Source organism: Netta rufina, assembly GCF_964035555.1.
Source record: "Netta rufina genome assembly, chromosome: 7".
In the NCBI taxonomy this organism is placed as follows: Eukaryota; Metazoa; Chordata; class Aves; order Anseriformes; family Anatidae; genus Netta; species Netta rufina.
In genome coordinates, this window is record NC_140130.1 from 28,751,411 (window position 1) to 28,775,670 (window position 24,260).

At 44.2% G+C, this 24,260-nt stretch overlaps 2 protein-coding genes across 3 annotated transcripts in view; one reads left to right on the plus strand and one right to left on the minus strand.

The window, feature by feature from the left end:
* Positions 1–439: 439 nt before the first annotated feature.
* On the plus strand, positions 440–19,960 carry HABP2 (hyaluronan binding protein 2; the record flags this gene model as incomplete). Its single annotated transcript, XM_084290302.1, has 12 exons — positions 440–545; positions 11,379–11,510; positions 12,510–12,620; positions 13,094–13,210; positions 13,522–13,641; positions 14,264–14,435; positions 14,862–14,956; positions 15,090–15,336; positions 16,278–16,420; positions 16,763–16,897; positions 18,280–18,425; positions 19,343–19,960. The coding sequence occupies 12 exons, from the start codon at positions 440–442 to the stop codon at positions 19,517–19,519; spliced, it is 1,701 nt and encodes a 566-aa protein (XP_084146428.1). The 3' UTR covers positions 19,520–19,960.
* A 130-nt stretch (positions 19,961–20,090) lies between these two features.
* Positions 20,091–24,260, minus strand: part of NRAP (nebulin related anchoring protein) — a 48,991-nt gene continuing 44,821 nt past the window's right edge. The window contains exons 39-42 of one of the 2 annotated variants that reach the window (XM_084290300.1): positions 23,066–23,173; positions 22,112–22,423; positions 21,713–21,865; positions 20,091–20,509 (exon numbers count right to left, since the gene is read on the minus strand). In XM_084290300.1, coding sequence (XP_084146426.1) covers positions 20,411–20,509; positions 21,713–21,865; positions 22,112–22,423; positions 23,066–23,173 — 672 coding nt within the window. In that variant the 3' untranslated portion in view covers positions 20,091–20,410. The remainder of the gene's footprint in view (positions 20,510–21,712; positions 21,866–22,111; positions 22,424–23,065; positions 23,174–24,260) is intronic. The other variant, XM_084290301.1, reaches the window with a different exon arrangement.

Below are 24,260 nucleotides of genomic sequence, written 5' to 3' on the forward strand. Positions count from 1 at the left end.
CATGAGCCTTGATGTTTGAAACCTAGAAAATAATAACAAGCATGTTTTCATGTTTCTAAAAATCTTATAATTTTAACTGGGTCTCACTATTTTTTCAGGTGGAGGGGAGAGAAGTAACTCTGACTCCTACCTATTTAAAATCATAGTAACAAAATAAAAATATTTCTAATACAAGCAAAATACTTTCTTTTGCCATTAGTTTATACTGTTTCCAGGTTTGATAGTTACTGGTTTGGAACATTTACCAGCAGCCAATGCGGTGATTATCTGGACAGGATGCACTTATTTGATCAGGGCAATCTGTTGAACATTAAACAATATTTGAAGCACAGTTAATTATTTGTGCTGAATTAGCTCATCCTCAAATGATTGTGCCTCATCTGAAAAAACATAGGCAACAAGAAAAAACTAATTCCAGGACAAATAGAGCAGCGCAAGGATGGTTAACAGTGCTTTGTCCCTTCAGGTTCTCCCACTGATCCTTCTTCTAGGGAACACACATTTGTGCGTGAGTATGTTTTTATTTCTTGCTGCATGCCAGCCCTGTAGCTTGCTGAACCCTTCCTGGGCAGCTGGAGAGGGTAAAGAGCAGGGACTGCCCACCCACCTTGTCTCCAGGTAGGGCATGGGGATGGTTCTGGGCTGAGCACAGGTGCTCATGGTGCGGTGCCTCATGTACTAATGCAGCCACCACGGCTGCCATGAGGATGGGCTCACAGGTTGAAAAGCTCAGGCTTAAACTGTGCTCAGGCTGGGAGGTTTTGCAAGCTCTTTGGTTGAAGGTAAAATTTATCCCAACCATACATTTCAGATGGCTGAGTGGTCATTGCTCTTAACTCTGGAGGTGTGTTAAAAACAAAACATCTGGCAAAGCAAGGCAGAGCCCTGCATGGGCAGAGCTGGAGGTATTACCCCCAGTCTCTTCAGCTTATTATTGGAAGAGAACGAAAGGATGGATTGTACCAAAGAAAAGTTGCAAGCTACTTTAAAAAAAAAAAAACAAAAAAAAACAAAAAAAAACATTTCTTTTGTTTCTCCAAGCACTGCAATCAAGTAGATTTCCTCATGAAAGACTTCCAGGTACCCTCGAACTCCCACTTTATAATGCCAATTCCTATGTACAATGATTTCGTATTTACTAAAACTAATTTCAAAATTTTAGATGTTGACTTGTTTAAATTGAGTCCTTTGGGAAAAATATGTAGCGAGGAGCTTTAATAGGTGATGAATCCTTTTGAAGAGCTTGGTGAGTTTATAAGCCGTTATTTTTGCAACACGCTAGGGTTTTTATTAATTAGTGTATCATCAGGACTATCCATCCACTGGCAGCCGTGGATGTGGCATACTTGATCCACTAACACATGACAGCTTATGGGAGGATCACTTCTAGAGCAGCTCAGTGTCAGTCCTCAGGTATTGTGGGAACCCAGTCTGATATAAACTAGCCCACAATGAATTGGTTTGTTAATTCACACTCAGCAAGGCAGGTGTAGGTGCAGTCTTCGACAACGTGAAGCCTTGCACGGATTTTCCTGACTAGCTCTAAGTGTTAGATTAATTCATTTGCTTTGACAAGCCTTTTCTGACTCTGGTCTACATATTGCTGTGGAAAATGCAGTGCATGTCTCCCCCAGTCCTGAAAATTCATTAACATTGCTAAAATGCAAAAGCAATTCTGCTGTCACTGAAAAGCAGCACAACAGAATATTCAGCAGGCTAGTTTTTAATAAAACATGTTTTTTCTTCATAATTAATATAACAAGGTTTTCTGGCTTAGCACTTGGCATGAATCCCAGGAAAAAAAAAAAAAAAGAAAAAAAAAAAAAAGAGGGGAATGAGTGTGACGTGACCATTGCATGACAAACATGTTTTGAGAGGACATTTTGCCTTAATGATTTGTTCCAAAGAAGAATTTACACTAAAATACTTTGAATGAAAAAGTAAAAGAGTTTGCACATTGATCGAATTGTGCACCCCCCTCCCATTCCTGTTTCTGTCCTTCTTTCCCATATTATCTCTTTTCACCATTCTCATTTTTATTCAAATATAGTTTTAGGAGTTTTTATAAGTAACACTCCTATTAATAAATGTTATTGGTGTAGTACAGAAGTCTAATACAGATTTAGACAGTAGCTCATATGAAGTTGGTTAAAATAGGACAGAAAAGAGCTGGGGTATTTATGGATCCAGAGGGTTTGGAGGAGGGATGTAAGGCGACAATGTCCATTTGGTCTTTCATATTCTGAAGAGAAACTGATTTCATCTCCATGAATCCAAAGTATTTCCATGACGCATGAAAATGCATCATGAATGCAAGCAAAAGCAAAACTTACTCCTTTACTTTAACATTTATGATGCAACTGTATAAAATATTGCCTTGAGATGTGACAGGTCTTCCCAGTTTTTGTTGGGAAGGGCAGGACTTGGAGCGACAGAAGTGGTCATTCACTGAATATTTTGGAACTTTGGAAAATTGATGCCTGCTTAGTAGTGATGGAGGTTTTGAAGTCACCAGCCATGTCCAGGTCAATAACTGAGTGCACATAGTAACAGAATGGTAAAGATTAAAGTTAAGATTAAGATTAATTCTAATATATTAATAACTGCAAAGAAAATTTTCATCACTGCCTATCTTTTAGCTGGCCCACAACTCATGTGAAGCTGTTATCAGCAGCACAGTTCTTTCTATGTCTCCAGTGCTTGGAAAACCATATTTTAGGGTGAAAAGACCCCAAGTGTCTCTCTGACATCTTCTTATGGTGCTGTTTCTACCCACTCATGGATCCATCCCTGTAGCAAACTCCCATTTCTACTCCCCTCACCCTCTCCCCATCGCTGCACCTCTCCTCTGAGGGCCTTATGCTCCCTTGCACCATGACCAAACCACTGCAGAGAGGAGTGAGAGCTGACAATCCCCTCTCCATTTGCACCCCATCAGGTGCAATGCCCTTCTGCAGCGCTCGCCTAAATTTTCCTGATGCAGCAAAAAGCGAGGAAGCCCTGGGAGCGCCCCCAGCTAATTGTGCACTGCACGCTCCGGGAGGGACGCACGCCTCCCTGGCCCCCCAAGGCAATCAGCTTATGCCCTGAAGCATGCAGGTTGATATCCCCTGGAACTAAAGGGACTTAATGACTTTGCATAAGCTTTAAGTCTAGCAGCATAACCTGCGATCCTGGCACCGGCTGCCAAAGCGTTTGATAACACGGCGCATGCGTCAGTGCGACATTTCTGGCTCGTGCAGCCCCCTTGGAACAGCTCTTGGAGCTTCCCCTTGCTCTGGCATCTGATGCTGGCTCTGTTTTCCACCAGGGAGCCCACGCACACCTCGTCCACGAATGAGCAACTTTAAAACCAGCCAGCTGCTAGCAAGCCCTCTCCCTCAGTGCAAAGATTAACTTGGAAACTTTGATCTCTTGGAAAGCAGGAGCAGGTCGCGCCTGTGCAGAGAAGTGGGCCGGTTGCTGCAGCACCTGTGAGGGCCGTGCAGCTGCTCTTGTGCTGGGTCCCAATGGTTACTGTGTCAGGTGCTGCCCCAGGAAAGGTTCGCAACCGAATAATCAGGGAAATAAAGACATTGCATGTGAACTTCCCTGGGTGTCCCAGGACAGGTCAATAAGGAGCGTGCCACCTACTCTGAGGCAAACGCTGCAGTTCAGCAGGAGGCAGGAGAAGGCTTGCTAGTAGAGAGGTGAAGAGCTCAGAGGTTTTGGTGGAATCCTTTAAGGGAACGGTTTCCCAGGCTAAAAATACAACATGTGCTGCATGTGTGCTCCAGATGATAATGTGCCCTGCTTTCATTATGCTTCAGCCATCGCCTTGGCTGAGAAATATAATGTCATTGCTGGAAAAGCCACTTTCCCTTGAAGTTCAAAGACTGTCACTATCCAAGATGGTTGCAGGCAAAAATCTGGCCGATTGTAAGAGCATCAGAACCGTCGATTCCCTCCTCCTTTGGCGAGCAGCCCAGACAAAGGTTCCCACTGAGAGCTGTCAGCAGGATCAAGGGGTTCACGTGGAAAAGGCAGTAGTTGTGCCTGCCCTCGTGGCTCCTTCGTGCCGGATGTCAGTTGTGGATGGAAGTTGATCAAATAGCCGTCCTCGTCCTCCTGTGCAGCCCCGTGCCACCGCCTCCTCGGCTGCAGAGCCGTGCTGGCGCAGGGGAGAGGGGCGACGTTTGTGCTGCTGCTGTGGAGGCCGCTCCGTGGCAAGTTGCAGGAGAATTGCCACGAAGTGGTGCAATTAAGCATGCAGGCCAATTCATAGCAAGGTAGCTGAATTTTCGAACTCCTGTAGAGCTTTTGTTGGGAATTATGTGCGTGTACAGGGGCAGGTTTTGTCCCTCTGCTAGTCTGCCACACCAGCTCAAATAAGTACATTATTTGCTCTGGAATTACTTCTGGTTTGCACACATGCAAATCCACAGCCTAACCCTGGGTTGTCGCATTTGTGCTGCCTGTTTCTCCACCTGCATTTGTGTTTTAATTATTCATTTTGATTGTAATAAGGGGTAGCAAATGTACCCGAGACACAATCAACAGTTCAACTGCAGAATGCCCTTGGCAGCTGTAAATGATTTCCCTTGAATTTAGGGTCAAATCTTCCCAGCTTTATTCGGAAAGAATTGCCAGAGATTAACTGGACATTTTTGTCAGAGTTGGAGCTGCAGGATTCTGTCCTCAGACCAAGAAAGCTCCTGGTTCTGGCACTGCTGTTTGAAATCTATTATATTTCAATAGTCTTCCTTTCTTGAGGGATTGAAATAGAAAAATGGAGAGTATCCTATGTCTGCAGTGTTTAACCTTTGCATAAAACCTAATTAGCAAAGTTTGGTGGTTCTATGAAGAAATGAAGCTTTAGTGAAGTCCTAACTATGACAATGATAATGACAACAAAAGTCAGGTGAAATTAAATTTTGAATTTCAGCCATTTTTCCACCATTTTTTTTTTTAGGAGGCCTATAAATGTAATCGGCTCCATACTCAGCAACGAGCCAGTACCCACATAAAATGTCTCTCCTGGATTTTGTTTTTGCAGGGTTTCTTTTTTTTTTCTTTTTTTTTTTACGAGCCTAAAGTCATAAAATTTAAAATTGCTCTCCGCCAGTTCTTCCAGCTTCGTCCCCCGTCCCTGCGGACCCGCCGCGAGCAGGATCCAGCGATTTTATTCCCTCTTGAGAGAACGCACAAAGTATCAGTGTCGGGCTGCAGAAAGGAGACTGTTTGGTGAAACAAGCCCCACAGTCTCGTTTCTTTTCTCTCCCCCCCCCCCCTCCTTCTCCTCCTTTTGTTTGCATCCTGCTCCCGGCTGGGCGCAGTATTGCACCTCGTCGGAAGGACAAGATCCTCCTCTGCTGGCCGTGAGCAATACGGCACAGCGGGCGAAGGGCCCGGCCACATCGCCGTGCTGCCCTGCCTGCCTGCAGCCCCTCCTGGGCCCCCTTCCTGCAGCATCCCACATCCCACATCCACTTATCACACCCCACATCCCCTATCGCATCTCCCGCATCCCACCTCCCTCATCCCACGTCCCCCATCCCACGTCCCACATGCCAGTGGGACAAGTTTCCATGCCCAGGAAGGGGCAAGCCCACACAGGAGGGATGGAGATGGGTGCTTCTCCAGCTTCTGCCATGTAACGCCATGGAAAGCTTCATGCAGGGAGCCAAAAGATTGAATTTGGCCCTGTGCTGGCTAGCGGAGGTGGAAATGAGTCTGAAGCAGTGTGGTCTGGTGGACCTCAGAAGGCCAGGTCTGCCTGGGGTTTTGTCCCCTACAAATCCATATCAGGCACATGAAGGGCAAAGGGATAATATGGCACACCAGGTTTGTGATAAAGATCAGGTTGATCTCCTAGACTTGTAAGGTGGCACGCTCTGTGTTGGGTGCTCCAGGAACATTTGTTCCAAACATTTGTGTTGTGGCAGCGGATAGTGGCCTTCATCCAAAGCTGGGAACCCAAATCTAGGGCTCAGCCACCCTAGAGCACAGGGCACTGTCTGCACTGAGGGAAACCTGGACATTTTCCAGGGCACCAGGTCATTGCAAGAGGTTTAGGGAGCCTGCTCTCTTACGAGTAGCTCTGCCCATGGGGGAAGGGTTGGAAGGGTAGCCAGGACAACTGGTATAGTGACATGCTCAGGCTCCTTTCTTTCTTCTGTTCTTGCTATTTGAGTCTTTCCCTTGGACACTGGGAGACTCCCAACTGTGCTCTGCAGCTGGGGGAAACTGAGGCACAGAAGAGCACAATGCCATCACCTCCACACCTCACACAGCTCGGGCTGGCACTCTTTGCCCTTCCCATGCAGGGCAAATGGCTGCCCTGCGTGCAGGGAAATTTTAGCAACCTCCTTGAAGACAAAAGCTGCTGCCCTGAAACTCTCTCCAAGACCATTAAGCTCAGGGCAGGAAGGGGCAGTGCTGAGGAGGGCACTGAGGTGCAGGCACCCAGGGAGCAGCTCCCTGCCTCCAGCTGCAGGGGGACACTCAGGTGTGAGCTCCAGGTGGCAGCCACAGGTGGGGGCTGTTCTGGGTTATTGGGGGCAGGTTCTTATTCACGGCTGCTTATTCATTCCTAGCCACAGTCTGGTGTTAGCTGAGAGTGCCTCTCTTCTGTACAGAATGCTTAATATAATGCCCAAGTAAGAAGTGTGTTTTTATAATTGATTACATCTGTAGCAATACATAGGTGTGTGTAATAACTCTGTGTCTATACCGTCTTCAGTATACATGTTAAATTGTCTGGAAATGTGTTTTCTTCTGACAAATCACATGCGGGATGAAGCAGTGCAGCTCCAGATCTCCTCCTTCACACCCGCTGTTAGTATGTGCTCTCGTCGCAGCCAGGTAGCCCGTCTGCAGCTGTGACTTACAGCAAGAGGGGACGAGTCCTGATGTGGCAGCAGTACATTTCCTTTCTGCCTCACTCAGTCTTCAAAGGCTGAGTGTTGTTTTCCTCCTCCTTCTGCTCCCTTTTGTTGTTTGCCCTTGATCACAAGCCAAATAGGAAAGGCTGGAGCCCTGTGTCAGGGGGTGAACGCATGGCATTTCCTTGCAGGAAGCACCAGAAATGTTCTCCTCTGTCCAAAGGCTGCTGATCACCTTCCAGCTTGGAGGGCTGGCTCCCCACATCTGGGTTGCTCTCTGCTCTATCCTGCCCAGCATCTCACAGTCCTTTACTCTGGCACCTGGCTGTGGTGCCATTAGGTAAATGCTCAGTGTGTGGCCACTTAATAAATAAAGGCAATTAACTTGTTTGGGACAAGTTTTTCATAAGCATGCTGCGAATTGTGCTAGATGGTCAGAAAAAGCTGGAGCTCCCCCCAGGTTGTTGGGAGAAGCATAGGTTTTTGGGCCGTTTTGATGATCTGTGAAAAGAGACCTTAAAAATGCAGCCTGGGTGACCCTGAAGTGGGTAATGAGCTTATCTGGATGTCCAGAACTGGGGCAAAGAGAAATCTGCCACAAGTTGTGCTGTAACTGTGCTCCAAGCTGGTTTTTGTTTTCAGAAACTGACTCTGCTCTTCTTTATCCCCTGCAGACCTCCTGGTTCTTCCTGGCTGACTTTCTGAATGGTAAGCGGATTTGATTTCTTCCACTGAAGCTCTGCATGCAGGCCTCACTGTTGGCAACCTGTTCTGTCAAGATCCTTGGCTGGTGCCTAGCACTGAGTTTTTTTTAACTTCATGCATGGCTTTGTAATAGTTAAAATAAGGCTGGAGATCCTGAGAAGGTCTGTTGGGCTCTGGACAAGTAACACAGTCAGCACTTCCAGGCCTTCCCACGTGCTCTGTGTTGGTGCAGAAAACATCTCTGCAGTGGGTCCTGGTACAATGGGGCACAAAGCGTGGCTGCAGCAATGGTAATGGGGGATACCAAGAGGGCACCAGCAGCTTGCTGTGCTGTTCAAAGCCAGGAGTTCTCTGCTGCTCCATGGGCCTCATGTGCTTGATGCAGGTTTGGGGACCTGCTGATGAGCTGGGTCTAGCATGTGGGCCACAGAGCAGAGGTCGTGGTGCTGGAGAGCACACGGGAGGGTAAGGGAAGAGTCTGGTGCAGCTCAGTGCCAGCTGTGCATGAAAACTGAAGGTCAGATAAAGGATAGCTTTCCCTTGCTGCACGCAACTGTGGGACTTATTCTGGAACTTATGCAAGCAGGTTCAGAAAGTATTCAGTAGCTCCTGTGAGTAGAAAAATCATTGAAAGTGATGTACTGTTATGATGTGGGTAAGAGAAATGCTGGGATGAATCTTAGGGGGTGGGGGCTGTAGGTAACTTGTGAGGATTTGTACCTGCTTTTGCAGCCTGTTTAATCTATGAGAGGATTGTGGTTTTATTGCTAAGTTTAGTAATCTTGTGGGCAAGTCCCATTCATTTTTTTTCTTGAATTTAGTGGCTCTTGTATCTGATCTTATAAATTATTAAACTAATTATGAGTAAATTAATTTACTAGTAAACTATTAAATTATTTTTCCCACCAAAAAAAAAAAAAAAAAAAAAAAGTGTGCCTCTCGCTATGCACTCCTTGTGCAACTACATGCCTCTTCATTCTGCTGGCATTTTGGTCCAGTCTGCAAGTCCAGCTGCCCTGTACCCATGCAGCACTGGTTCCTTCCCCAGACCAGTGTTGCTCTCCTCACAGGAGGCGTGTGGCAAACACCTTCCCAGATCAGTGCTTAGCTTCTGCAAGTACTCGTACTCCTTCAGCAGCCATCAGCAGACAATGCCCTCCAAAGGGTAAGTGCTGCAAAACTGCTCTTGTGTAACAGTCCCAAATTGTTTGGAAGGAGTGAGGGCTTGGCTGTTAGCTGCTCCTACCCTTCTGCAATTTCTTTCTGAAGCTGCAGATGCTCCCAGCCAAAACCCATGTGGAAGGGAGGAAATACCAAGAGGTCTGTGCAGGAGTAAATGGGAGACTTATTGTTTTTTGAAATACCATCAGGATTTCTGCCTCATAAAAATAACTTTACATTATTCACAGACCTGCAGACAAAAAGTATTTAGAGATGTGGCAGGAAAACTCATCCTCCTTAAATTAGGGCAGATTTCAGTCTATCCCTGGAGGTTCAGAGAGCTTGAATAAATGCCGGGCGCTTTCTGTGTTGGCAATAGGCTTTAACTTTGCACATCACTCGTCTCGACAACTGCAGTCCAACAAAGTTACCTTGCCATTCAGGTCACTCATGGCATCCTAATGCATCACTTTCCGCTCGGAACATTAGTCATGACTTGATCCAGGCAAGGTTTTGAAAACAGTGTGACTGCCGGCATTGGGATATGTGTTCTCCCCGCAAGAGAGAGTCCGTGTAAGCTAATGAACAAGAGGATATTGATCAGAAATCCATTACTTGATTGACAGCTCTTGGCGACGTGAAAAAGTGCAGATGAAAGCTTGAGCAGTTTAAAAGATCACCCAGACCTCAAAGCTGATTTGAAGCTTTAAAAGTCAATCTCTGCCTATCAATTATGGGGGGATTTTTTTTGTACTACACAGAGGAAAGTTATTCTTTGAAAATTTGCATGCAGGATGTCTAATTTAATTTCATGTAATAGTCACATTTCAGTGACAAATGTCAGATCACTGCTTTTTTAAGCATGTTAAGGTTTTCCAGCACTTATAAAGAATGAGCACTCTGATTTAATAATATGTTTAAATCAACCAGAGTATCAGGCTGCGTTAATTATGTGCTCAGATTAAAAAAAAATAATAATAATAGTGTTATTTTTGCTTTACTAAACCTATGGCTTGTTATGAATAATTTAAAAAATGGAACGGAAACACTTCTTAAGTAAGCGACGTGGAAGCCAAATAGTTATTTAGTGTTGAAGCAATGATAAACAGGAAGACATCTTTCAGTTTGATGTACCCAAGTCAGGGGTTTCTGTTCTTTCTTTTCTGATGCTTAATAAATGATTGATCCACCACTAAGGACTGACACTAATGTAACAAAATGAAGTGACACTATCATCATTTCTTGACACCATCCTTACACTGAGTAGTCAGTAGATGTTTCTAAAATAGCTTCACTATTTGTGCTTGTCGGGAGCACTTGTTTTTTCAGCTACTAGCTCAGCAAAGTCCTCTCTCGCCCCTGTAAAGCATGCTGGGCATGTCTGCAGCATGCTCTGAGCAGCCGTAACTCCCCTGTTCATCCTTCACAGCTTTTACCAGGTATGTCTTTTATAGAAAAAAGGCTACCCTGTCTCTCTGAATAGTTCCTTAAAGCACCTGTGGAACAAAAAGCCAACACTCCCTGCTAAGATTTTGAAAATAAACAGGGAAACAAAATCAGGCTCCTTCACAATATTCCCTCCAACTCAAGTCCGCCTGCAAAATCTCCCCTCAGACAAAGTGAGCTCGCAGGCTGCATTTCAGGCAAAACCCTCTTTTTGTTTTCCTTTCTTAACTACATCACATTAAATTTAATTTTGTTCACCGTAGACAATGTCCTTATCTTCCAGCGAGATCCTTCTGTTCCTCAGCACGGCACATACTTCTGCAACACTTGCACACTGTCGAGACTTAGCTCCTGTGGAAATAATGAGCTGAGGAAAAGGAGTCTTGACTTGACATAGCAATAAATGAGGTGAAACTTTCCTCTCTTTTTTTTTTTTTTTTTTTTTTTTGGTGAGAAATGAGAGTTGGCATGTAGGAAGGAAAAAAAAAAAAAAGACAAAAAAAGACGGTTCTATTTTAATATGAAATATAAAACACCCATTGTACAAAAGTGGATTTTTTTTTTCAGAAGCAAAGAAAGAATAAAGATAAAGGCTGCAAGAGAATGAATGAGGAGAGAAAACTAAGATAATGTAGTCGATAATCAGTTCAAGGCAGAACATTATCCGTGGGGCCATCAGTCCGGCCCTAGGGGAGAGCTTTTTAAAATCTCTGCTCGCAGTTTAGCAGTGCTCATTACCATAGCTCGTCTCCGACACACCAGCAGGGCTTCTGCATGCCCACGCAATTCAGCCGCCCCGAACACGGGCTGGTGAAGCGCCGGGGGATGCTCTGTGCCACATGTCCCATGGCATCGCGGGGACGTTGTATCCTCAGAGGGGCTCTGTGGGCTCAGAGACTCGCTGCTCTCCCCCTGCCAGCGGCTGAGGTGCTGGGGATCAAAGCAGTGAGACAAAGGAAACCTCTTCTGCTCGCACGGCCTCAACCACTGCGGGTGGCAGCCACCCGTGCCTCATATCCGTGCCTGCAGGGCCCCCCGCCACCAAAGGGCAAAGCTCCTGTGTCCCCACACCCTGAGCATCCTGGCAGGAGCCAGCACCTCCAGCAGCGGTGGCAAGGCCATGGCTGGGGACAGCCACACACAGAGGTGGCCTTGTAGCAGCTGTAACTCCTCCATGCGTCCATTCCCTTCTCCTCCCCACAGACGAGGCTGCTGATGACTACGAGTACTACGACGACAACACACAGGCCGAGGAGGACCTCTTCCAGCAGACGCAGACCTCGGAGGACCCCGACTGGTTCGAGGAGTTCTTTGGCTACAGCGAACCCCAGCAAGGTGCTCCGGGGTGGGCAGGGGGGCAAGGATGGGTGAAATCCCAGTCCTGCGCTCACAGAGTGCAGCAGGCCTTGGCTGCCAGCCTGCTGGTGAAATGCTTGCATCAAAGGGATGAGTTAGGAGGATTGTTTGCTGTGTTCTCCTTTGTGTTTCTCTTGTAAGGAGCCTGTGTTTTATCTCTGGGTTTCACAGAATGGATTCTGATCAGGCAGAACATTTCTGATTGCTACTACAAAAAAACACAGGCTTATTTGTCTATAGACACTGCAAGACGTAATTGCTGTTTTCATGGGATATATGTTCTGTATTTATGCTGGGAACCAAATGTAGAGCAGGTTTTCTTTTATTATTTTTTTCCTATTTCTATTTTGCCAAACTTCAGGAGAGAAGGAAAGGGTCCTGTGGACTGCTCAGGGAACACAAGAGGGGAGGCAGAAGGCTGCCTGCAATGTCCCTTCTCATCCCCTGGTACAAGGGAAGCAGAGCTGGCACGAGGCTGGCCCTGCTCACCCCAACACTGGCTGCTCCAGCACAGTGGTATTTATACCCTGGGAGTATTACATAGCATAACAGCAATGGACAGCTTTTTCAGGGGAGTTCAAGTGCCATGCTGCAGCCAGGGTGATGCCAGATCCAGACACCACTGCACTAAGCACACAGAGGCAGATGCCCAGGGCCAGCTCTGGTCCTGAACACATCTACTGCTCTCACTGCTGCAGAGGCAAATCTGCTCCACCACAGGCTTGTAAAGGGAGCTTGGGAGCTCCAGACCCAAAGCCATGAGCTCTTAGAGCTTACAGTAAGCTCTGCAGCAATTTGTAGCTGCTTCTGTGGCTGCTGAACCCGATGCATAAGCGTGGTGTGTGTTACACTGGATGCTGTGCCCAGCCTGTCCATTTTAATGTGCTCATTAAAAAAGAGGGGGGCAGGGGTAGAACAAACAGGTGAGGAGGTAGAGAAGCTGAAAGGCAAACTAAAACCCCTGCGTTCTTACCCTAGCCGACCCGTGCTCCTCTGATCCCTGCAAGAACAACGGGCAATGTGAGAAGAGAGGAAGCAGCTTCATCTGCATCTGCCCCAAGCCATACACTGGGACTACCTGCGAGAAAGGTAATCACTCCTTGCTGGCTGACGCTCCTTGTTCTCACAGCTGATGTTACTGCCATGGCTCTGCCAAGAGAAGCAAGCACCAGAGCTTTATAAACCCACTGTTCACTGAGGTGAGGGTTTTAGCAGCCCGCTGCAGTCACATCAATATGTCTTGCACTTAGCTCATGGTCCAAACCCAAGTCTGTCTAAAGCAGTTATCAGTAACAATCTTCTGGTGTGCAGAAAGTGCACCTCTGTCCCCTCCCACCCAACGTGGACAGTGGTGAGCTGCTCATTGGTCTTGCAGCTTTTTTTGCTGTAGGTGCTTGAACAAGAAGGAAAATCCCAATCCACGCTGCTATGTAATATGGTGTGACAGCTGGGTGACCAGCTCCTGGGGTGTCAGGAGAAAGCACAGCTTCCCACCACCCTGCAGGGGCACAGCTCTGTGTGCACAAATGTGTTGAAGCAAAGTGTTTACCTGTTTCGCGCAGTGAAGGACATGTGTGTGGAGAACAGCTGCGTCAGAGGAGACTGCCTTGTTACGCTAACCCCACCTTACTCTCAGTGCAGCTGCAGTCATCCCTACAAGTTACCGGACTGCCACCGCGGTGAGCACAGCCCCAGCAGAAGGGGCTCCCACTTTGTGGGGTGCTGTGTGGATGGTGGTGGAACTGGGAGGCGTTTCAGAGCTGCCCAGGCTGAGATGGCTGCAGGGAGATGGGATGGTTCTCACCATGTGTACAGCATGGTGGTTCAGTCACTAGCAAAATGCCCCATGGTGATAGGCATTTTGCAAGAGCTGATAAGAACTTCGATTTGAGGCTAAACAGGGGCTTTCCTGGATTTTCATGGGGGTGTGTGAGTGCCTGTGGAGCATCCGGAAGAGTCACAAGGCATTCTCTGTTTTCCACCTTGACAGCATCTTCACAATGCAGGCCAAACCCATGCAAGAATGGAGGGACCTGCATACGGCACAAAATCAGATCAAAGTTCACCTGCGAGTGCCCTGAGCCATTCAGAGGGAGGTTCTGTGAGATCGGTACGTCACGGTCCCTGGGGAGGCTGGGGCTAACCCTCCATGGGCCACCTTCACCCTGCAGCCAAGTTGACCAAGGCCTTCCTCACCAAGAGCCTGACCACCAGCCTCCTTGAGGAAGGTGTCAGAGGAACAGGCTGAGCTCTGCGGCCTCCATCAGACAAGGGGATCAAAGCTATTCCCATACTGATGTTTTCTGAGCTGTGCTTCAGCAGGCTCTCACTGGTAGAGCATGAGTGAGCATGTGCTCTCCAAGGCTTCTATGTGACCCGTGGGGAAGGAACATCGGGTTTTCCTTAAACACCAGAAAGATGAGGTATGGAAGGTTCACAGTCGGTTGTCTGTGCCTCCCCAGGCTGAGGACAGCCGCTGATACATGGTTGGGTGGTCCTTGCCATGCAACAAGGTTTCAGGTGTTTGAAGTCAGTCAAGCCTGGACAGAAGTTGGGATATAACTCTTGTTTCTGGCCTGTCTAGGACAAGAGGTATTGCTATGTGACTCAGTGGGTCCTTCTAATCCCCCATCAAGTTAATGTAAGGCAAGGAAGGGAAGAAAGAGGAGCCACTTCAGGCAAGGAACAACTTTTTATAAAGACTTTTTCATATCAACGTTGTCTTCTTACAGGATTGGATGACTGTTATGAAGAGGACTCCCTTGGGTACAGAGGAAGAGTGAACCAAGCCGAGAATGGCAAGACCTGCCTGCACTGGAATTCCCATTTGCTCTTGGACTACCCTATTAATGCATTTATGGAGGATGCTGACTCTTACGGCATCGGAGAACATAACTTCTGCAGGTAATATTTTGAAGAAGCAGCTGTTGAGGCCAGTATCAAAGGGATCCCTGAGTACAAACTGCTCCCAGGAATTTGGCAAACTGAGGATGTTAAAATCTCATATATTTCTAGACAGTGCCTGTTTATAAAACACGAGGATGTTAGGGTTGCCTTCCCTAAGTCACTGCACTGAAGTGAGGCTTCCAGAAGCAGCTCTCAATTTCCCTTGTTTTTTACAGGAATAAGATAGATAAGGGGACAGTAAAATGGCAGAAGCGGCACTCTCTTTTCTTAAGTATCTTCTTTGTCAAATCTTATGAAAGAGTAGCTCTCAAAGCCTGGCTCTCTTACGGGAGCATGAGGCCACTCCCTTAAGCATCCTTAGCTCCTTTGCACAGTTTTGTGGAGATTTCCCCACTCTGGCTGATGCTCAGCTGTTCCCTTCAGGAATCCTGATGAGGATCAAAAACCCTGGTGCTACGTCACAAAAAATGGCAAAGTGGAGTGGGACTTCTGTGACATTTCACCCTGCTCAGGAACAGGTAGAGTAACGAATTAGAAGTGAGCTGTTTGGCAGTGTGTAGGTGTCTGGATGAGCAGGTCACCACCTGTTGCTTAACTCCTCCTGTGTGATATTATCTCTGGATTACCCATCTTCTGCCTCTTCCAACACAGCTCAGGAGAGCCAATGGACCACAGACAGCCTAGAAGACCCAAGCGAAACAAATTCAGGATTCAAAACATGTGGACAACCGGAAGGTCAGAGGTCACTCAAGAGGATCTATGCTGGAGTTAAGACTACAGCTGGCAAACATCCCTGGATGGTGTCTCTGCAGAGAAAGACTACAAGAGGCAGCAGACATATCTGTGGTGGAGTGCTAATTAAATCATGCTGGGTTCTTACTGCTGGACACTGCCTTGTGTAGGTGCTTGTCCTATGCCTAGGGTAGATAAACATAAAGAAAAAAAAATAGGATGGCAGTTATAGCTTGGAATTCTAATGATTTACAATCCAAATTATTTCTGGGAATCAAGCTGAAAGGAAAACATACAAAAAGAAAGAACATGCACATGAAATATATATAAATATATATGAAAAAATGGTGTTTACTGGAATTACAAATTAAACTTACACCTCACTCATCTAAAATGAGCCAAAATAAGTGTACGAGAGGAAAACAGGAGGATTATGAAAAGGTTTTACAATATTTGAAAGAAGGGATCCATGAAAACCTCAGGGAATATTGGGATACCATGATCAACATCACAAATGGCATCATAGTTAAGATCTCCAGAAGAACACAAACGTGCTTTGTCCTTCCAATTGTTTATGTGTCAGCTAGCTCAGAAAATGACATTTCCTTGAGCATTTTTTTTAAGAGGTTGGAAGCCACTAGCCTTGGAAACTGGTAAATTACACTCCAGAGATCATTCCAGCACAGATGATTTTAAGTATGCTTAGACAATGGCAAAGGATTGTAATCCCGTGGCTCTGAGCTACTACTCAACATCACAGCCATGGAAATAGACTATTTGTACACTGCTAGTCTGCCCCAAAATAAAAAGAAGAAAAATATTAAATTAAAAAACAATAATAAAAAATTAAAAAGTATGTTCATGCAGCTTTAGCTCATTTTATTTAATGACTGCAACAAGTTAAGAGCACACGTATTGTCCAATGCTAGAATTTTCTTGACCAAGTCCCGTTATAACAATCTTAATCTTCTGGTCATGCTCTACAACTGGAAGCAATGTCTTGACTTCCAGATACTACAGCTTCAGGTTTTCACCACTGATATACAAGGTCTGTAACGTCTGCACCACCACAATAGCTAATGTTATTTACTTTACTCTTTTTTGCAGAGAGCTAGCAGAAAAACACCAAGTGGTCCTTGGAAAGCAAGACCTCAGGAAGAGGGAACATCAAGAGCAAATATTTGATGTGGAGAAGATCATCGTACATCACAAATACAGAGAGAAGGGCGATGTCCCATACAACGATATTGGTAAGATCCTTTTATTAAATATGTCTCAACTCTAAAATCAGTTACCTGAAGTGCCTCTCTACAACTGAAGTCAGTATAAAATTCCACTCCTAGAATGTATTTTGTAAATTATTAGGTCAAATTATGGATTATACCCATGTGAAACTTTGGGATGTGAATTGTGTTGGGCAGGGAGAAATCCCTGTGTGTGGGGACTAAAAAAAATAAGGACAGATCCAGCATGTAGTGTGAACTGTATGTCAGCACAAGCCCCTGTGCCATGGGGTTGTGGCACAGACTGATAATGATAGCTAAGGATTAAAATCAAAATACAAGTTACAAATACTTTTATCTTGTCTCCAGCATTACTGAAGTTGAAGCCAGTTGATGGTCACTGTGCCGTGGAATCAAAGTATGTGAAAACAGTGTGTCTGCCTAACTTCTACTTTCCCGTTGGGACTGACTGCTTCATTTCAGGATGGGGCGCAACGGAGACAGGTACGTGAGCCCGTGAGGGCTGGCTGCATTTTTTCAGAGAGTTCTGAAAAAAATCTCCCCCGCCCCTTTATTTTTGTTTGGCTTGGTTTGTTTTTTTGCTTGCCACCTGAGACACCATAGCATGGTTTCATCTGGAGCCAGCTACAGAAGTACGAAGGTATTGAGAGAGACTATTGTATACTTTGTGAGTTTCAAGACAAGACTAAGACAGGCTGGAACTTTCACATGGTTTTCCAGCCCATTGGGTCAGATAAAGCTTTTTAGAAGCAGCATCTGGATCTTCAGATGTGCTGGAAAATAATATTAAAAAAAAAACACTAAGGCTTTTCAAGTTGAACCAGCTCTATCCAAAACCTTTCTTGCCCATAGTAAATCCTGAGGGGAGAAATTACTATGCTTAAATAAAAGATAATGCCAATTTTCTGAAAAATGCATTTTCTCATGTTCTGATTGATGTGTTGCTGTAAAGCAGCAGAAGGAAGATGTGTCACTGAGGCTGCAGTAGGTGTCCTAGTGCTTTGTGACTGATACAGCCTGATATGATACACAGGACCAAATTCTCCCTTCTGATGTAACTCTCATTGAAGTGCACAAGAGACAAGCACGTACATTTGATCAGAATGCGCCAACAGAATTTAATGGACATTTTTTAAAAGTTCCAAATAAAAAGTCTCTCTTAAAAAGTGAAGGGGGAATTTTATTATTATTTTTTCCCTACAAAGAATATCAAGTACCCTGTATGTGCTCAAACTAGATGGCTCCTTCTTTGAGCAGAGCTATTATTAGCATTTCAGGAAATCACTGCAGAAATAGAATATTTCCTGAATCTCAGGCAGAACCAAACTTATAAACCACCTTTAATTATCTACAGATGTAGTGCTTTGAAACTTTGGCTATTGCCTTTAGATGTCAAGTTATGTCTTTAGATTCCCTGTAATTAATCATTGCCTTTAAATATTGCATGACTTTCAGTTTTCATCTGTTTCATTAGCCTATGTGTTACAACATCTAATGGCACTAGTCTGAGAAGTGCTGAGCAGCTCTAAGTCCCGCTGGGACCAGTGGGAGCTGCAGACCACCAGCACCTTTGAAAAGCAGGATACCTCTGACAGGTGTAGAGCTGATCTGAGCCAAATGCTGAATACCTGACTTTGCTTTTGTTCAGGCAACAGCTCAGTGTCCTGAGTGAAGCCTCCAGGCTCAAACTCTAACCCTTATCAATGCAGATATGCTTCTTTTCTTCCCAGGCTAGACCATGCACCCCTCCCTGTTCTTACCCTTTCCCATAGAAATGGCAAGCAAGCTCGTATTTTGAACAAAGTCAACATGTAACAGGACTGGAAGGAAGGTGACTCTTTTTTTTTTTGGTGTACATCCTGCAGATGATATATCCCATAAGCTGCTAGATGCCAATGTCAAGCTGATTTCACAGAAGCAATGCAATGCGCCTAGCGCATATGATCAGCTACTGGATGAAAGCATGTTTTGTGCAGGAAATCTTCGGAGACCCAGAGCTGATTCTTGTCAGGTCTGTTGCTTTTTCTGTATTTGAACACTAATTTTTCGTGTAAATAGTCAGGCTGTGCAGAGTAATAGCTTTGGCAGGGTACTGAATATGTATCTGTTTCTCCCATCAGTGTATTATTTCAACAGCCATCATCTTTCTTCAGTACAGTCTGAGACATATGCCCCTAGAGCTAATGTCTTCACTGTCAGCCACAGGCAGATCTATGGGATCTAGAGACTAGCCTGGGAAGTTTGGCTTCTGAGGCATTTTGTCTTAATAACTTGAAAATTTGCCTTTTTTTTCCTCTCAATTCCATTACAGCCACTACCATGAGGAACAGTTCTAATCTGATCTTCACTATCAGAGCTAATACTTACTGGGCAAGTCAGCTAGGGCAAACATGAAGTCAGTTCATATTTATACTGTTGTAAATCTGGGGAGGAGATTGAACAATGGTTCCTGAGGTGAAAACTAGCACCGCAAGGATACTTAGCCATAGAAATCACTGAAAACAAAAACTGAAAACTGCCAACCAGCTCAGAATAATTATTTTTGTTATTGTTATCTGAGGGGATCAGTGGTAAAGGGATGATGGTGTGGGGAAGATCGTGTGTTCAAGATCAAGTGTGTTCTTTTATGCTAAGTATCGCATCTTTGTCTTTCTGGGTTCAAATTCTGAATGCCCGGTACTTTCATGCCTGAGAAATTTCATTTGACTTTGTCAGATATATGTCACAGACTTAAACAGAAATTTACGTCCAAAAAAGTCTAGTGTTGTATTACCTGGATCCAGAACTGCAAGCCTACTCAGGAACTGAGCAGCACCTGCTGATACATCATTCCAGTTTCAAGGTCTTTTGATGAGAGAAGGGAATTCTTATATTGGTCAATGTTTTGCTTCACATTTTGAACTAATTTTGTATGCTTTTTCTTATTAGGGAGACTCTGGAGGCCCTCTAACTTGTGTAGAAAACGGCTCCTACTATGTGTATGGCATTGTGAGCTGGGGTGATCAGTGTGGATTAAAAAACAAGCCAGGAGTTTATACTCAAGTGCCAACATTTCTCAGTTGGATTAAATCCAAAATTCGGTCAGAGTCAAGATCATTTCAGTAGGAATGGCAAAAGGTATTAAATCCTGTTGAAAAAAATGTATCTAAATCTATTGGATAATTATTGATTTTTTTGCAAGTTTTACAAGTAGAATTATACATTTTTTGTCCAATGATTCTGTAACCATATATAGAAATTTGGAAAATGGGATTGGTATTAAATCGGGATATAAAAAGTAGAGATCTGCAAGCAAAGATTCAATTCCTTTAAATAGTAATCTCTCTCATCTGAATTCCAGGGTTTACAACCTTCTCTAAGCAGCTACCTAAGCTATCTATAGCAACCTCTCCTAGTTTCTAATGAGCTAATCTTGATATTTTGTTTTGAAAGATTTGAAATAGATTGAATAACTGAAGTGATCTGAATACATCCTGTTGGTCAAGAACAAATTCTCTGTTTGCTAAATGACAGGCCATTGGTTAGTCAATAACTTTGCTTCCACTGGCCCTTGTCTTGTTCATCTGTTAAGCCACCAAAATCATGCTTTTGTATTCTCTTAGGTCAATGGTGCCAATAATCCAGTAATGTGAAAAACTCCAAAGGTTAGAAGTATGAATAAGTCTGACAAATCTGGTTCCAATAAAAATGATTTTATATTCTACCAATCCGGTTCATTCATCTGTAGTACAAAGCTGAGCCTGCCAGTCATCTAGTATTAATTTCATTTACAGCTTTAAATAAATACCAGCCTCTGTAATTCATACAATGATAAATCACAAAGTATCCATGCAAAAATTAGAAAGATCAATTATAAATTGCAATGTCTAGCTTGCTTTTTAAAACAACAACAAAAAAATCTTAGATGCCATCTATTGTGCTTTCCAGAAAAAATGGAAAAGCTACAAGATTTGCAGGATAAGATGAAAATCTATTTGTATCGTGTCATGTTTCTGTTTACTTGTACAGTTGCATTTTCCTTCTCTTGACTTGCAGAATTTCTGAAGCATCAGGATTGACTGTGACCTGCTGAGATCCTTCTGCCCCCAGTTGGTCCTGTAATAAGATCAGACAACTAAATTGTGAGAACAGCCAATAGACAGGAGAAAGCTTTAACTATTATTCTGTAAATGTATTTACAAATTAAAAATTACCAGAAACAACTGGACAAAATCTGAATTACTGCTCTGAACTGAGGACATCTCTGCCATGGAAAAGCGCATACCTGACCCATTCATGTAAGTTAAATGACACACATATCCAAGAACAGAATGTGCTCAAGGCCTAACTTCTAAATTGAGCCTTAAATAGCGAGCAATCTAGCAAGTTCCAAGTGAATTGCACACCTGTAGATTTCCCTGGGACCATCAGATCATTACCACTCATAGGGCTTAAGATGACACTGCCTGCAGTCCCCACTGCCTGCATTGCTCAACCATAGTTATAATTTATTTCCTGAGTAGCTTCTCAGATGGGGATGTAAGTCATGGGTATGTCCTGTTTCTTTTGTATTGGCTTATTGTTTGACTTGTTGCCAAAGTTAAAACTTAAATGAAACAAGTATTTAAAGTGCAGAGCTTCTCTTTTACTGTAACCTAATGCTTCCTAACTGCAGGGGTTACAAGATCCCTGTATGGACTTTTGTTCTATTATGCTGGGAAATTGCAGGCTGGGAGCCGTGCTATGGAGGTGAGGGAGAAGGAAAACCTGGGGAAGAAACAAGTTTGTAATTTCTTGCAGCTTGGGACGGACAGAGGTGGAGGAAGCTGGAGCAAAAAGCTTCCCACAGTACGCTTTATGTTCTTAGGAATCTACAATGAGCTTGTCAATACAGCTGTCAGTGGAGATTACAGGGTAACAAGGATGTGTCTTGCCAAAACTAGGAAAAGAGAAAGGGAGTTGCACAGGGAGTCCTTTCCAACTGCAATTTTGCTCTCTGTGGATATAGCAGGACACTTTGAGATCTGCCAACATCCAAAGTTAAGGGAAACGCATCCTGTAATGTAAGTAAAAATCCTGTCCTGTGGCATTTCCTGATCCCTAAAGGAATTACTCAACCCTGACATAGCTGAATTCCCTTGAGAGGTTGCTTCAAGCTGAGGTGTGCACAAAGCTTGATGATGGAAGTATATATATTCTGTTTAAATAATTGGGAGAACTGCCATGTCCAGGGAGCAACCAAAAGCATTAAACAGGATGTGTGCCTGCCTGCCTTCTACAGAGCAGAGCTCTTGCAATTTGTGAGAATGATTTACTTACAGCTTGAGGTCCATACTGAGCAGAAGCAGCTTGCATTGCCATGTCCCGAAGGTATGCCAGCTCAGCAGCTCTTCTTGCCATTTCGACTTTGTAAGAACCTGGGGGAGTCCAGCCAATGCCTCTGAGCCAGTTCAAGTCAGACTTGTATTTTACCTAAGAGAATGAAACATACACTAGTGTGTATTTAATTTGGTTAACATTAATCAAACCACATGCCCTGGGTTTTCAAGAGAGAGCATATAAAGAGCAACAGGGTCAATAATAAACAAAGTGTTTGCTCTCCACAAACAAACCATAGTTCTTTTAAGAATTATTTTCTTGATAGACAAGCTCTGTGAAGCACATTGCCACAGCAAGCACCTAGCACCTGACACGACAGTGCCACTCAGCTGTACTTACATCGCTCTGCAGCTTATAGGCCTGCTTTGCATGCTTCACATTTAGCTGCTCAGGATCACAAGTATATTCGTGCAAGGGCTGCTTGTAGTTAACATTGCTGGCGAGCTGCTGGCTTCTCTTAGCATGCAGGAACCCCGGCTGGTTAAGGTGGCTGTGGAACTGCGCCCTGTTTTGGGCATATCCACTCCTGTATTGGTTGTCACTCTGGAGTTTCCCCACTCTGAGGACATGTCTGATTTTGGGGTCATCATTTGCACTGAGGAATCCAATCTGCTGGCCTCTGCCTCTCAAGAAGGTTTCTCTGTATTTGTACTGCAGGAGATGTAAAGGAAAATTCTCACTTTCATATTTATATCACCTTCAAATTCTGTTATGAAGCAACTTATCCTCCCCAGCTATCCATAATGCTTCTTGTAGTGCACGGTGACCAAGGGTTTGTTTGATATCAAGCTGTATCTGCTAATTTAACATGACACTCTAGGAGAATGACCTTTGTGCTAATTTTTTTAAGGGAGTGGAATGGCTTAGGGATCCCAAAGTAATCCTTTCAAAAGCAACCAAAGGTCTTCTTATTGTGAACCCAATAAGCAATAAAGCTCTTCCATCTTCAGCTTTCTTGATGATGTCTTCTCTGCTCAAAGGTGACACACTTTATTCTAGCCCAGGGTTGGCTATCCCTAGCCTGATAACTAGCTTATTTACCTATAATATAATACACTTCCTCCCCAAGTACAGCTCCTTGAAATGAAGAGCAGCTTGGTGTTGGACATTATTATGGGAGCCTCTAGCTGGAAACCTTTGCACTTAACTGGCATTTGTTTTCACTGGTCACCCATTTTTGCAAAACAGAATAATGTTCTCTTATGTCAGAATTCACCATTTTTACAGGGTGGGGGTGGCATGGGAATAGGGTTGGGAAGCGTTTGAAACAGAACAAAACAGAACAATTCTTACATCACTCGCAATCTCTCTTGAAGCCTTTGCTGTCTGGAACGGAATGGCGTCAATCCTAAAATCATAGCCAGATGCCCTTGTCTGTTCCCAAGATGTTTTATACACTTTCTGTGTTGAGAAGAAAAGAACAAAACAGTCATTTCCCCCCGCAGTGTCTTAAATGTAGTCCCATAACTGCAATAATAAATGTTTTATCCTACTGGGCTTATTTGTATCAAGAGTCATCAGTACCATCTCCAAGGTTTTGATCCAGTTCTATAGCACTTCAACTTCTTTTCTATTCCCCATAATGATAAAATGTCTCATCTGAAAAATGCCACCAGGGTTTCCTTTTGTACTTGAATGTGGTTGTTTTTGATTTGATTTAATTTCTATTAGAAACTGTGATGCATCAGTCACATCAATATTGCATTGATATTGCCCTTATTCTCTCTTTTGATGCATCCACTTGCAGTGTCTTGGGTTTCGTGGCATCATAATTTCAATGCCAGTTATTTCAAGCTTTTCTAATGATCCCTGTCTCTATTCCACAGCCACATGTGGCTTCATTAACTCATCTGGAATAACAGCCAGTTCTAACATATTTAATGTGACTTTGTGGATGTGAAATACATTTACATCCTGAAGAGAAATATTTCTCTAGATTTGGTTCTTCCTCCCTTAGAAACACATCCTTACACCAGCCTCCAGTCTGTGCATCCTGCTGCCCAGCTGCTGTACCTTAGCAGACACTTCTGGCTGTCCCTTTCTGATTTTATTGATTTTCTTTCTGTAAGACTTTGATTCATCTTTTCTGGGGTTTGTGACTATATGAAAACCAGCACAAAATCCACTTCATATTTCAAAAGATATTTTTACGTTTCACTGATGGATTTAGTGCTAGGTGGTGCTTAGTCCAAAGGTAAACTGAGATGCCAGCAGTCCTGCAAGAACCAGAAGGCAGCCTGGGTAGAACCGATACAAACTTTACTGTGTGCTTTGTTAACAGGTCTAGGGTTGACCTTTTGTTTGTGTGCAATCATCTCTTTGCCATGTTTATTTTTTTCTCTGTCACTTCAAAGAATGTAAATCCTATTTCTTTCTTTTACCTATAGAGGACCTACCACTAACCAAGGAACTCAAAGCCTTTTTCAAACTAAGGTGAATCTGACCCTGCAGCTAATGATGGCAACGGTTTAATTACAGACTGGTATAT